The sequence below is a fragment of the Alligator sinensis genome, unplaced genomic scaffold (assembly GCF_000455745.1).
Source record: "Alligator sinensis unplaced genomic scaffold, ASM45574v1 scaffold949_1, whole genome shotgun sequence".
NCBI classification, from domain to species: domain Eukaryota; kingdom Metazoa; phylum Chordata; order Crocodylia; family Alligatoridae; genus Alligator; species Alligator sinensis.
Window position 1 is genome coordinate 134,240 of NW_005843210.1, and position 14,025 is coordinate 148,264.

Below are 14,025 nucleotides of genomic sequence, written 5' to 3' on the forward strand. Positions count from 1 at the left end.
TTTTCATTTATGCTGATAGTCCCATGGGCAGGCACCCACATGTCATCAGGGACACCAGAATGGAGTTCCTAAAGACCCTCAATTTGGGGAGCTTGCCCAGATGGTTAATGGCTTGGTAGGTAAACAGTCTTCAGTGTTCCATGGTGCTTTTAACTGACAGACACAGAGGACACAAAACTGAATGGACATGTGCCATTGATGACCCTGATATAGTTCAGAGAACTTGTGTGGGCAAATCTGCAAATTACCTCCTATTGATTGTTTAGACAAAGAAACTGCTGTGCCAGTACCCTCGCAATGGTGAGTCCCACATAACTAATCCTACTGTGGACTTTGGACATCATAAGAAAGCAGAGCTGGAAAGGATCTCACAAGGTCATCAACTCCAATCCTCAGTATAAGGCCTTCCCAACCAGGAAACTCTCAGAGGTGAACCTCAGAGGAGGTGAGCCTTCCTGCACAGAGATGTGTTATTAATCAAGTGTGGTTCTCAGTAATGTCTCAGTATTTTAATTTACTTCCTTTTTTTTTTTTTCACCCAGTGACACTCAAACCTGCATTTGGGTAGAATAGAGTGAAATGTATGGACTACATTGTTTTATGCCAGTTCAAAGTCAGAGCGTTTCATTTGACGAAGATACAGATGTTACCATCTTAGCTGGCATTTTTATCAACTGACATTCATCTTCTCTCCAGCATGTTCTATGATTACTGGGTTGTTATGCACAGGATGATCAAAACTGACTTGCTTTGCAGTGTTTCCACTAATAAAATGAAGGGTAACTTTCTGAGGCCCAGAAGCACTGCCTTACTTCTTTACTGGCCATTGAAATATTGGCCCCATTAAAAGTGCTCTCATAGGATCATAGGAAAATAAAGCTAGAAGAGACCTCATGGGGGCACCTCATCTAGCTCTCTGCTTAAAACAGCATTGTCCCCAACTATACCATCTGAGACAAGAGTGTGCCTAACCTGCTCGTAAGAATTTCCAGGGATGGAACTTCCATGAATTCTCCAGGTACTCTGTTGTGATGATTGACCACCCTCCGTCACAAAGTTCCTTCTAATCTCCAACCTAAATTTCCCCTGTTGTTGTTTGAGGCCATTGCTTCTAGTCCTGTCCCCTATCACCAAAAAGTTCCACCCTCCCTGTAATTGGCCTTCAAGTATTTGAAGACTCTTATCCAATCCCTTCTCAGTCTTCTCTTCTCCAGACTGAAGCACCCAAGTTCTTTCAGCCTTTCTTATAAGTCCTGCTTTTCAGGATTCTTATAATTTATTTTGTTATGCACTGGATTTTCCAAACTGTCCACATCCTTCTTAAAGGGCGGGGCCTCAAATTGGACACAGTACTCCAGGTAGGGCCTCATCAGTGCTGAGTAGAGCAGAAGACTCTCTTCCCTTGACTCGCAAGTCACACTCATGTTAATACAGCCAAGCTTGCTGCTGCCTGTTTTTCACCAAGAGCTCACTCTTTGTTCATATTTAGCTTTTGCTTCACTGTAATCACTGCCTTTCCCTTAAACACTGCAGCCTAGCCAGTCACTCCCCAGTCTGTATTTGTGCATGCAGTTATTGCATCCCAATCGCAGGGGTTTTTACTTGTTCTTGCTGAATTTCATCTGATATTTGCAGATCATTTCTCGAGTCTATCCAGGTCATTCTGTGTATTAATCCTGCCTTTCAGTACCTGCAACTCCATCCAACTTGATATCATTGACAGATTTGCTAAGCATGCCCCCAGTTCCATTGTCCCAATCCTTAATAAGATGTTAAACGCTTTCTGACTCCGGACAAAACCCCAAGGAATTCTCGATAACTCCTTCATCAAGCCATTGTGCCATTGATGGATATTCATTGAACATGATGATCCAACCAGTTTTGTAGACATCTGTAGTTCTTTACTTTATTAATGAGAATGTGTAGGAGACAATGTCAAAAGTTTCGCTAAAGTGAAGGTATATAACATGTAATGTTCTCTCCTCTTCCACAGAGCCTGTCACTTTATTGCAGAAGGAAATCAGGTTTGTCAGTTATGACTTGCTCTTGGTGAATGCTCTTGGCTGGCTGTTTCTCACCACCTTGTTCTCCTTAGAGTGCTTCAAAAAAGTCTTTGAGGACCTGCCCCATGACTTTTACAAATACTGAGGTCTAACATACATAACTCAGAACTCACATTCATCTCAAAGGGTCAAAGGTCATCCCAATAATACATCCTCTCACTTTCATGACACATTTCTAGAGGTATTTTGCCAAATTAATGGAGATTTTTTTTTTAGCCTTGTGACTTCCACTTGTCTTCTTTGGGGAGTTGTTTGAGAGTGAAATCTTCAACAAATCCACAAGGAATTGAAGCACTTTGTATGGAAGTTAAATTTGTGAAGATGCTTTCCAATTTAAAGATTCAAGTCAGTACTTAAATTATCATCTGGTTTATTTTAGAGAAGTAATCTGTGTGGGTTCAGAGAGAGGTAAGGATTTTTTTTTATTCATTCTCTCTCTCCTTTCTGCATTTTCTCTGTTGCTTCTTATTAAACAAATGGTTTTCACTGCTTTTGTCCCCCTACAATCAAACCACCTTCCTGACTTTTCATAAGGATGAACACAGAGAGAAAGCGAAGAATCTGTTATACTGTTGTGGGTAACTAGACTAACAATGGAATAAAGGTCTTTTCTTGTGTTTTTTAGGGGGGGGCGAAAATAATAGTTCAGGCTATTAATCTCTTTTCCCACATTTCTAATCTGGGTGCTGATAACTAAGGGAATGGTAAGTGTACCTTATTTTTGTGTTTAATGTGTAAGCATTACAGGAATTGTAGCTGTACATTAATTCTATGCCTAAGCATGCAAAAGAGGTCCCAATCATGGATGGGCAGTAGTTTTGTCTCTCGAGAGACTGAATGGCTTCTGCTTTGGGGAACATATCCTTATTCTTAACTATGAATTTAAATATTGATTTTTGAAGAAATAAATGAAGCTGTATGACATGCTTTTAGGGTGGGAGCTTTAAAGATGTAAACATGCACTGAACATCTAATTCCCACCATAAATTTAAAATCATATATACTGTTTTGACATTTTAGATAATTCCACTCCCATATATTTTATTTATTTCTGTATATATGCACTTGGTAGTTTCCTAAAAATACACATTTCTGTAACTGAGTTCATGAAACTTAACCTGTTGTCTAATCTTAGATATGAGAAAAATCTGGCCTGAATTCATAGCCATCATCAGAGTTCCTATGAATAGCATTGTGGTGAGAACCCAGAGTCAGAGGAGGCACAATGCTGTAATATGTAAATGTTTTGGTATGTATGCCAAAAGATTCTGGAAATATGATCAGGAACCAAAAAAGTCTTCAGACAAATATCCAAAGGGATGCAAATGGTACCAGTAGTCAGTGCCATAGCAATGAAGTTTGGCACCTGGGGCAAAGCCTGCAGCAGCAGCCCATCCTCACCCCATACACTGATCTGGGAGGCACATGCGCCCCCAAAATGAGCCACTCATGGCCCCATCCCACACCCCACTGTGGCTGGGCAGCATCTGTTGGTGCCCCTTCACTTCAGTGCCCAAGGTGGCACCCCACTCACCCCCCACTTGCTACAGTACTGCCAATGGTAAAATGGACTTGTTCTAGGAAAATCTCCTGAAAATTTAGAAATACTGGCCCCGAGGCTTTTGCTGTTTTCATCCTTCTTCTTTTTTTTTTTTCTTGCATTACACTGCATCTCTACCCCCATTGGACACAACAGAGGGAGAGCAAGTTCAACAGAAGCAGTAAAGTGGGATTAAGAGGAGAGAGCTCTAAAGACAATGAGAGGAGAGACAATAATATCTGTAATCCTGCAAAAGGTATGTGTGAAAAGGTGGAAGCATGTTTATTCAAATTATATGGTTTAATTTTTCTTGAGCAGACACACAGTTAACTGTGTTGGACTGAAGTCCGGTGGAAGGCAGGGGAGATTTGCACCTTATACATTAAATCAGAAATATCTAGCATCAGCTTTTGTAAGCAGATGGCTTACTTCATGAGCTGTTCTACTTCCAGTAGATCTTTCACAGCATCTGATGAAGTACGCCCTCAGTTTAGGAAAGCTTATTATTCTTTTATATAGCTCATACTAAGTATTGCTTTGTCCTGAACAGCCACACTATAATAGCCATTCATGCATTTGAAGACTGTTATCAAATCCTCCCTCAGTTCTTTCTTATCCAGACCAGTCCTTTCAACATTACTAAAAGGATGGAGATGGCCAATTCTCCGTGGCCACAGGTGACAGGACTAGGAGCAATGACCTCAGCCAGTGGCAGTAGAAATTTAGTTTGGAGACTATTTAGTTTTGGAGACTTTCTGGCTATGGGGGTGGTTATGAATTAGGACAGACTACCTGGAGAAGTTGTGCAATCCCGATCCTTCTAAAATGTTTATTATAAAGTTTTACCATGTCTGTCAGTCTTTCTGTATGTGTGTGGATAGTCTACCTAGTTATATTTCTTGATAGTTAGCTGCAGTTGATTACATATTCCCTTTCCTTCTTATAGAAGGAGTGCCCTAGTGAATGGAACCCAGTAACAACACCAGGGTGTCTGAGTTCATCATGGAGGGGCTCTTTGGTTTTCCCCATCTCCATGGTCTGTTCTTCGGAGTCATCCTGTGCCTCTTCATGGCTGCTGTCCAAGGCAACTCCCTGATCATCCTGGCTATTGTCTTTCACCCACCTTTGCACAAACCCATGTACTTCTTCATTGCTAACCTGGCTGTACTGGACATTTTCTGCACCTCCTCTGTTCTTCCCAAAATGATGCAGTACCTGATCCTTGGGAAGAAATCCATCTCTTTTAATGACTGCTTGGCTCAGCTTTTTTCCTTTACTTTCTCAGCAGCCACAGAGCTTGTGCTCCTCAGTACCATGGCCTTTGACCGGTACATGGCCATCTGTCATCCCTTACACTACGTAACCATCATGACAAAGAGAATGTGTATTATATTAGCAGTCTGTACCTGGGCACTTGGAGCCATAAATTCCTTTGTGCACACATTGCTCATGCTGCCTCTAGATTTCTGTGGGCCCAACCTCATCCAGCACTTCTTCTGTGAGATCCAGTCCCTGTTGGCATTGTCCTGCAGCTCAACCTACCTCAACCAAGTCATGGCCTTCATGGCCAATATTTTCCTAGCCATGCTGAATTTCTTTCTAATCACCATGTCCTATGGCTTCATCATCAGAAGCATCCTAAAAATTCAGAGCTCAGAAGGGAAGCAAAGAGCCTTCTCCACATGTTCCTCACATCTTGTTGTGGTTGGTCTCTACTACTCCACTATCATCTACACCTACATCCGGCCACCTTCCAGCTACTCCCTGGAGAATGACAAGATGGTGGCTATTCTCTACACACTTGTGACTCCTGTGCTGAATCCCCTGATCTACAGCCTGCGCAACAAGGAGGTTAAAGTTGCTTTCAGGAAAGTCCTTGCTGTCTGCAAGAGAAATTCATCTTGACAATAGTGAACCTGATTTCTTGTAATCGGATGACATCTTTTCTGGGTGCACAACTGATGTGAAATATTTGGTTATCCTTGGCTTTAATACACACTGGTTAACACACATTTTTATACTAACAAAAATTTTTCTTTGTTCACTCCTAGTGGCCAGTTTCTGTTTCTCCTGGTAAGCATATTAGTGGTCTTTGTGCTCCTTAGTGTGATTTTATTTTAACTTGCTTGAGTTTCTGGGAAAAGATGATTCAAAAGGTGAATGTGTCATCCTTGCTCTTGCTGCTTTTGTTTTGTTTTGTTTTGTTTTGGGGGTTTTTTGTGACTCATTATTAAGAATGACAGAATGGTACATTAAGGAAATAGAAATGGATTTCCCGGATTTGAAAAGGGTTGAATTGTTAGATTCCTAACATGTGGAATAGTATCTGTCTCTAGATTCAGAGCACAAAGGTAGAAGTGTAGTGTAGTGCAGCAGTTTACACCACTTGTGTATTGTGCCCCCAATAACATTAATTGTTCATGACATCATACCATGTCATACTATGGATGGAATAGGGCACACTGGGTGCGGCTACAAGTGCAATTAATGCAAAGCCATAAACTCTGATATGCCCAGCACTACTGTGCATTGAAATGGGTCAGAGAAGCTCATCCTGGCAGAGGGACATGGGGGTCAGCTTGCCACCTGAGGCAGCTCTGATCTGGCTCTATGTGCTGCAGAAGGGCTGCCTGGGACACGAGAGTGCTCAAGTGAAGGGCTAGCCAGTAGGCTGCCCTCGCACTTAAGCACCCTCATGCCCCAGCCAACCTTGTCAGTGTCTGGATGTGCTTTGCTGCAGAGTAAATAACTGTCATTGGATAATACTTTTGTTTACAAGGAGTGACTTTTGGTGGAGTCAATTAGTTTACTCATTCCTAATAACACTGCCTGTGTAGCTGGTGAGACTTTTCCTGTAGCGATAATTAGACTTGCTGGGCATGTCCACACATGTAGGCACATCCGCTAGCAGCAGCTCAAATAGAAGCAGTGCAAATTTGAGCCAGGGCTTTTTGCATCAGTGCCTGGACATGCACTTTTCTGTGGGGCAAACTGTGCCACTTGGGGCAAAATAATCCTGCCTGGCTCCTCCCACATCTGCAGCCAGGGGGAGCTAGAGCCTGGGGCCAGTACCTGTGCTGGCCCAGCAGTATAAAAAGATACCTTGGCAAGTACCTCAGGGCTACTCACTCTCAGGAGCTTCTCAGCCCTGCCAATTCATACCTGGGGACACTACCCCTTGTGCCAGCTGGACTGCTGAAGCAGCCTTAAGAGTTCCCTTCACCGTCTACCCACTGCAGCAGTCTAGCAGTGGGGGCTGCTGTCTGGCTGTAATCTGCTGCCACGTGCAACAACATGTGGCCCCAAGGCTGTGCAGCTGCCAGACCTGGATGGGTACTGCATGGCCATTAGAGGGATCTGCACCTGTGGGCCAGCTGGCAGTGGACTGTGGCTGCACAGTTGGCCTTTGTGTGGTACTACTTCCATGTGTGCCACCACCTGGCCATCTGGGCAGCTATCGCCCAGAAGATGTTCTCAGTGTGGTGGTCTGCTTTGAACTGTCAAAGCATGTCTTCCTGGTCCCAAGTGGCCAGAAGGTCAGCCACCTCCATCTGTGTCCCAGGTGCCAGCTCTGAGCAGGCTCCTCTGGCTGGGTCCTTCCACTTGCCTCACTAGCAGGAATTCTGGTGTTTCCTATTTAAAAACTGAAAAATCCCTGATAAAAAAATCCCGAAGTCAGTTTTTAAAATATCCCAAAATCCATGTTCTTTCACAATTAAAAAAAAAAAACCCACTACAGAGAGAGAGAGAGAGAGAGAGAGAGAGAGAAATCAAATCAGTTGGGCAATGTTTTCTTGATATATTTACAATATTAAAGTGATTTGGAATGCCTCTATCATCATAATAAAATACATTCAAATATCTATACAGTTTGGCATTGACTTTTGGCTTTTTTGTCATAGAAAAATCAGAGCTGCCCCTACCCGCCTTGCTTGCCAGGATGTGCAGCACTGAGCAGCACTAATATGCCAGTGCCCTGCCCCTGCCCTTCCCCCTCACTCTCAACCCACAGCTTGCCCCGCACTCCAGTCCCCTCACCCCTGACCCACAGGGCCAGGTATGTGGTTGTGGGGTTTGTGGGTGGATTGTGAGAGAACTGTGGGAGTGGGAGGCCATATAGGGGGAGCTGCTCAGGAGGGGTCATTCCCCTGCCCTCCGTAGGGGGCAGCCCCCTTCACAGGTCATGGACCACCCCCCCCACAGGGCCAAAGCCCCCCCAACATGTTCCCACAACCCCTCAACAGGGGCCAAAGTCCCCCAACAGGGGTGACAGCCCCCACAATAAGGGCCCACAGACCCTCAACAGGTTTATTAAGGGGAAAAGGGGGATAAAAATCCTACAAGAAATAAAACACTGCCCACACACAGGGGTCCAGGTATAATGGACAGAGCCTAGGGCTATGGCTCACAAGCCCTGCCCTAACAGTCTAAAAAACAAAACCAGCTAGTACAACAACAGCCCACTTAAACCTCTGCCAGTAGCCCAGGAAAGGGCAAACAGTATAACAGTGTGAGGACTAAACGGATGCCCTCAACACTGCAGAGCACCACCTGGATGGTCCAATGTGCCTAGAAGGTGGGTACTGTCTGCTGGAGTACCACATGTTCAAATTCCAGTGTCAGGCATGCCAAAAACTGGAAGAGCCACAGGACATCATCTGAGCTGGCCCCGTCAAGCCAGTTCCTGTGGCTTTTGAGGATGGCCATCTTAGCCTGGCTGAGTAAGAAGTTGGCCAGACAGATGATGCATCCATTGGCTGCCCAGTAGGGGAGGAAGAACAAGTAAATGGCCTCTGAGAAATCCAAGTCTAGCATTTCAATTAAGGCACTGAGGGCAGCAAATAGCGGTGACAGCTGGGGACATCTGAGAAAGGCATGATGAAGATCCTCCTCCACTCTCTCTGGACAAAAGGGGAAGGCTTCTGATGCAGCTGGGTCTATGTGGCAGACAAAAGTGCCAGTGGCCAGTATCCCATGTAGCAACTGACACTGGAGATCACCAGTCTTTTTGGAGATGAGGGGCTTATAAAGCATGCACCATGTGGGGCGCACTGGCGTGAGCACTGGTACTGCTATGTGCCTCCATGGCACTGTGTCGAGCCAAGTGGCAAGGACATGGGGATGGCAAATGCAAATCACCCACAGATACAGGGCCTTCTTGGGGAGTGCATCAAAGCGGATGCTGCTGGAGGCATGGAAAGAGCCAAAAAGGTGCCGGGACCACTACTCAGGTCACTGTCCACAACTGAGACAATGGGCAGTGGTGGAAAAGTATCACTCAGATCATCCCCAGTGCGAGGGGGTGGGGGGCGTTCCCTGTGCCTGGAGTTGGTCCTCCAGGGCAGTGGCCACATCTTCTGGGAGAGTGACCCACATGTCCCCAAGGAAGTGGGAGGCACAGTGGACAGAGCGCATGCCCAATCAGGCAGCAAGAGCCTCAGCTGACAACCAGTCTGACTGAGTCATGTCAAGGAGGTGTCCCAGCCAGATGGTATGTGACTGGAGGAGGGAATCAACAAGCCTGCTAGAAGCAAGGCTTGGTAGCCTGCACTGTAGGGATGGGTTATGGACCAGGGCCTCTTGCAGTAACTGCAGAAACCACAGATACCTGGCTTGGGACAGGAGGCAGGAGGCAGAAGGCAGATCACCAGGACCACACCATGCTTTGATAGAAGGGCTGGAGGATGCCCCAGCCTAGGAGGGTGGGGTCCAGGAGGAAAAGCTCCTGGTAGAAACCAAGGCCATCCACCTAGTGCAAAATCAAATTAGCTAGCTGCTGCCAGGGGAAGGGGTCCTTACATTAGAGGAGCCTTTGGAGGACATGCAGGTGGAAGGCTGCAACCCTGCCCACCAGGTAAACTAAACCCTTGCCCCCCTCAGCCACTGGCAAATAAATGACTCTGGGCAGCCAGTGACACCCATCCCAAAAGAAGTCCACACGAAGTCTCTGAAGGTTCTCAAGCAGGTCCAGCAGGGGGTCCAGCACAGTGCACCGGTGCCACAACTTCACAGCTGTCAGGTTATTAACTATGAGGACCCACTCATGGTAGGAGAGGTTGGGCAGATGCCAGGGCCATTGCTGCAGTCATGCCTCCAGCTCAGTACCAAGGTCTTCCCAGTTCTATGCCGAGAAGACCGATGGCCTGAGGAATACTCCCAGGGCCTTGAGGCTCTCCCGACACCAGGTAGGGCCCCCGGACAAGTTGAGGGGGAGGGGGTTGACTCAAGGACTGAGAAGGAGCATGTCGCTCCTGCTCCAGTTCACATGAGCTGAAAAGGCATGCTCATAGGCTTGTTGACAGATGACAAAGGACTGGACGTCACTCTGGATGCTAATGAGGACAGTCAAATAAGCTACATATGCTGTCAGCCTGACCAACAGGCAACCCACTGAAACAGAGGCAGATGGAAGAATTAGTCCGGTCAGGTGCCACTACAGTGCATGGAGCAGGGGCATGATGGACAAGGTGTACAGCATTCCCAACAGAGGGCAGCCCTGGTGGATGCCCCGGCAGGCTGGGAACAGGGCACAGAGCATGCCATTCTCATTCAGGAGGTTCAAAATGTCCCAATACAGGACCCAGAGGGCAGAGGTGAAGATGGGCTCAAAGCTGAAGGCCTCAAGGGTCTGAAACAGGTAGTCATCGTCAACTCAATTGAAGGCTTTCTCTTGGTCCAAGAAGATAAGCCCAATGTTAAGACTAAAGAGGTCTGCAGCTGTCAGCAGGTACTGAAGCAGGAACAGATTGTTATAGATGATCCGGTCCTGCCCGGCATGCAGTAGCTCTGCTCAAGGCAGATGATGGAAGTCATAACAGTGCACAACCGGTTAGCCAAAGCCTTGGCCAGGATCTTGTAACTGGTGCACAAGAGGGACACTGGTCACCAGTTCTTGATGCAACCAAGGTCTCCTTTCTTAGGCAGCAGGATGAAAACTGCTTGGTGGCAGCTGGTTGGCATTGTCTGGTTCATGAGACTCTCATAAAAGACATGCAGGAGGCAGGGGCTGAGGAGAGGCCAGAAGGTCTTATAAAACTCGGCAGGCAAGCTATCAATGCCAGGGGCTTTGCCCAAGGTGAGGTCCCCGACACCAGCCGTGACTTCCTCCAAAGACAGTTCTTGTTCAAGATGGTCAGTCTCTGATAAGCAAAGCCTAGGGAGGCTGTCAAGTAAGCACCTAGCAGACTCTAGGCAAATTGGTTTATCTGCAAAACAGTTCCTGGTAGAAGGCAATGGCATGGCATCAAATCTCAACAGGATCTGTGAGTGTCTGGCCATCTGAAGTTTTAAGATGGTCAAGACCTTCCGTGTGGCTCATTGGTTCTCAAAGCTGAAGAAGTGAGTTGGGGCATTGGTCTCTGCCAGTTCATGCACCAGAACCTTGCAACCCAGGCTGCACTCTCTGCCAGCTCCCACAGATGTTACTTGCAGAGCTTAAGACTCAAGCAGCCTGGAATCACCACCAGCATCAGGCAGGGCCACCGCAAGCTGTGCCACATCCTCCTTCAACTCCCAAACATGGCAGCGAAACTTGCTTGCTGCCAACTGCATGTACTGCTGACAGAAAGCTCTCATGTGCACCTTTCCCACATCCCACCACTGCTTCCATGAGGGGAAGGTGGCTCTTGTGGCCTCCCATGTCTGCCAGAAGTGAGCAAAGCAGTCATGGAAGTGAGCATCCTGCAAGAGACTAGCATTGAGGCACTGGCAGGGTGCCTGGGAATGCGTCCTTCCAGGAAGGCTCAGTGCACAAGAAACCAGGCTGATATTATAGTCCTGCCAGGGTAATATGGCTGATGCTGCACAGCAGTAGGTGGTGTCTGGTGACATGCAGGTGGTCAAGGTGTGCCATGGAGAGCCCACCAGCGGTTGCCTTCAGCCAGGTATACTGCCTCGCATCAACATGGACATGGCACCAGCCATCAACAATGTCCACTGCCTCCAAAGTGGTCCACAGCTTCCAGGCCAAGGATGGATGGGACTCTGGCCCATTCCAGTCAAGATATGCATTGACCATGCAATTAAAGTTCCCCCCCAGGGTCATCACCATTAGTAGCACTCTGTAAAAAGTCAGTCAGGGCCTCAAAGAGGGCAGTTCATTCTCATCCAGCAGTGGGTGCATAGATGTCAATAAGGAGGAGGCGATGTTGTGCTAACTGGATGTGAATGGTGAGAAGGCATCAAGGGATGACCTCGTGGTGACAGAAGGATTGTGACCCCTACGCGGAGGGAGGTGCCATGACTGAAGAAACTGCGACCCTTCCAGGTGGCATGCCAGTCAGCTTGATTAGCTGCATCAGTGTGTGTTTCCTGCAGAAAGGTGATGTCCAGCATTTTCTGGTGCAGGAAATCAAAGAGTGCTTTCCTCTTCACAGGGTCACTGCAGCCATTGGCATTAAGAGAGCCAAAGGTTCTGGCAGCCATGTGTGAAGGGTGTAGAAGGGGGAACAGGCAAGGCCAAAAAACAGAGAGAGAAGCAGCGGAGAGGAGCAAACATGCAGGACAGGGAAAGACTGGGTCTTCAACTCCCTAGCTGGCATTTCTCATAACAAGCATCCAACATTACCCGCAAGTTTCCTAAGATGAAAACTATAATGCTGCATCTCTGGATTGGAGTTCAGCACTGGTGCTGCAGCTTTAATGGACACCACAAATGTCTCAGGGTCTGGGAACCATTTACATATGTGCTATGCAACCCTCCAGTGGTGCTTGGTCTGGTCTAGAAACTGTATGAGGTGTTCAGCAGAGTAGCCAGCAGAGAGAGATTCCTCAGAAGCAGGAACAGGTTCCACCTTCAGGGTGAGGATGCTCCCTATTGAGGAGGGTACCTTAGCTGAATCAGGAGACACTACCTCCTGAGGGAGGACTTCAGTCAACTCATCCTCAGAGGGGGGAATCAAAGTCTGCCTTTGAGGAGAAGGAGCTGTACACATCAGGCACTGAGCCCTGGGGTAGCACTTGACCCCTCACCAGGACTTTTAGCATCTGGCCTTGTGGGAGCAGCATTGCCTAAGGGGTCTTGGGGGGTGACATCAGTCCTTGATCTCTTGGGTAGGGTGCTCTCCTGGGCTGGGTACTCTTGCTCCTGGAGCTTGCTGGTCCCAGAGGGTCCAACATCCATATAAACCTTGTCAGGGTCAAGGATCTGAGAGGTAGAGGGAGGGGCATCGAACTCCCCCACCACATTACCTACACCCCAACCACTACAGGGTCTGGGAGGGATGCCAAGGAGGCAGGCAGAGAGGGGGGCCCTGCTCACTAACCTCAGCTCCCCTCGAAGTGGTGGGCAGGTCTTGAGAGGATAACAAGGCCTTTTTAGAAGACCCCATTTTTTCTGGGATTTGCCCTTCCCGGAAGGAAGGGCCAGATCCTCCACTGAGCGGGGAGGAAAAGGGAGGGCTGGTTCCACCACCACAGACCTAACTGACTCCGATGAAATGGGGAGTTACTGGGAAGAAGACCCTTCCCACCACCTGATAGAGCGACCACACCAGGCACCATCAGGCACAGCCAAAGGAGGCTCCATTGTGGCCGGCTTCTTCTTTGGGCACTGGGTAACCATGTGGGACCTGCTACCACAGTGAGAACATGAGGTGTTCCCAGTTGTGAGGTAGACCTCATACCGCTGCCATGTTTTTGCCTGTCCACAGCTTGAGGTGAAGTTCCCCCCAAATCTCTGCACTGATCTCCTTGAAACATGGCAGGCTTTGTGGCCTCAGTAAGAGCTACCAGCCCTGCAGTTTTGACCTCCCTGTGGTATGACACACAGCCATGACAGGAGTTTGGCTTTCAAGTATTTGGGGTAAAGTTTCCCCCAAACCCCTACACTGATTTTCTTGAAACTTAGTAGGTTTTATGCACTTAGCAGAGGCTACTATTCCTGCAAGTTTCATCGAAATCAGACAAAAAAACAAAAAAGTTATAGATATTTCATTGATTCCCCATTATACCCTATGGCGGGATCTCTGAGGTGGCTCCAAAGCTTCAGCTGGATCGAAGCGGAAACCCGGTCTGGAGATCTGGATCAGATCACAGCCATCTGAAGCAGCCAGATCTGAAGCCGGATCAGATCACTGCCGACTCGCACAGGCCTAATATTCATTAATATTTTGTCCGCCTATGTCCCTCCTTTGGTTCCACCTATTTCTCCTCCCATCTCAAGCTCTGCCTCTGTTTTCTGTTTGCTTCATTAGCATAGTATTGCCTATGCATTCCAGTCATTTACATGCCTCTTTGCTAAGAGCGCATGCCTAAGACTTTGACCTCCATTTCCTTTGGTCACTCATGGTTTCTTGCTGGTTCTTTCTGGTTTCTTGCTGACTTCAGCATCATCTCCAAGGTCCTGCTTCTGTTGAATCTTCTGACAATAGCTGGTGGGCTGCATCTTGTTCTTACACAACACATCATGCACTTTGCACCCTA

General features: G+C 47.5%; 1 protein-coding gene across 1 annotated transcript in view; it reads left to right on the plus strand.

Moving 5' to 3' along the window:
* LOC102386638 (olfactory receptor 13G1-like) overlaps positions 1–5,508 on the plus strand; it is an 11,317-nt gene extending 5,809 nt beyond the window's left edge. The window contains exon 3 of the mRNA XM_006037974.3: positions 4,578–5,508. Within this exon, the coding sequence (XP_006038036.3) occupies positions 4,578–5,508 (931 nt within the window). The remainder of the gene's footprint in view (positions 1–4,577) is intronic.
* Positions 5,509–14,025: the final 8,517 nt, after the last annotated feature.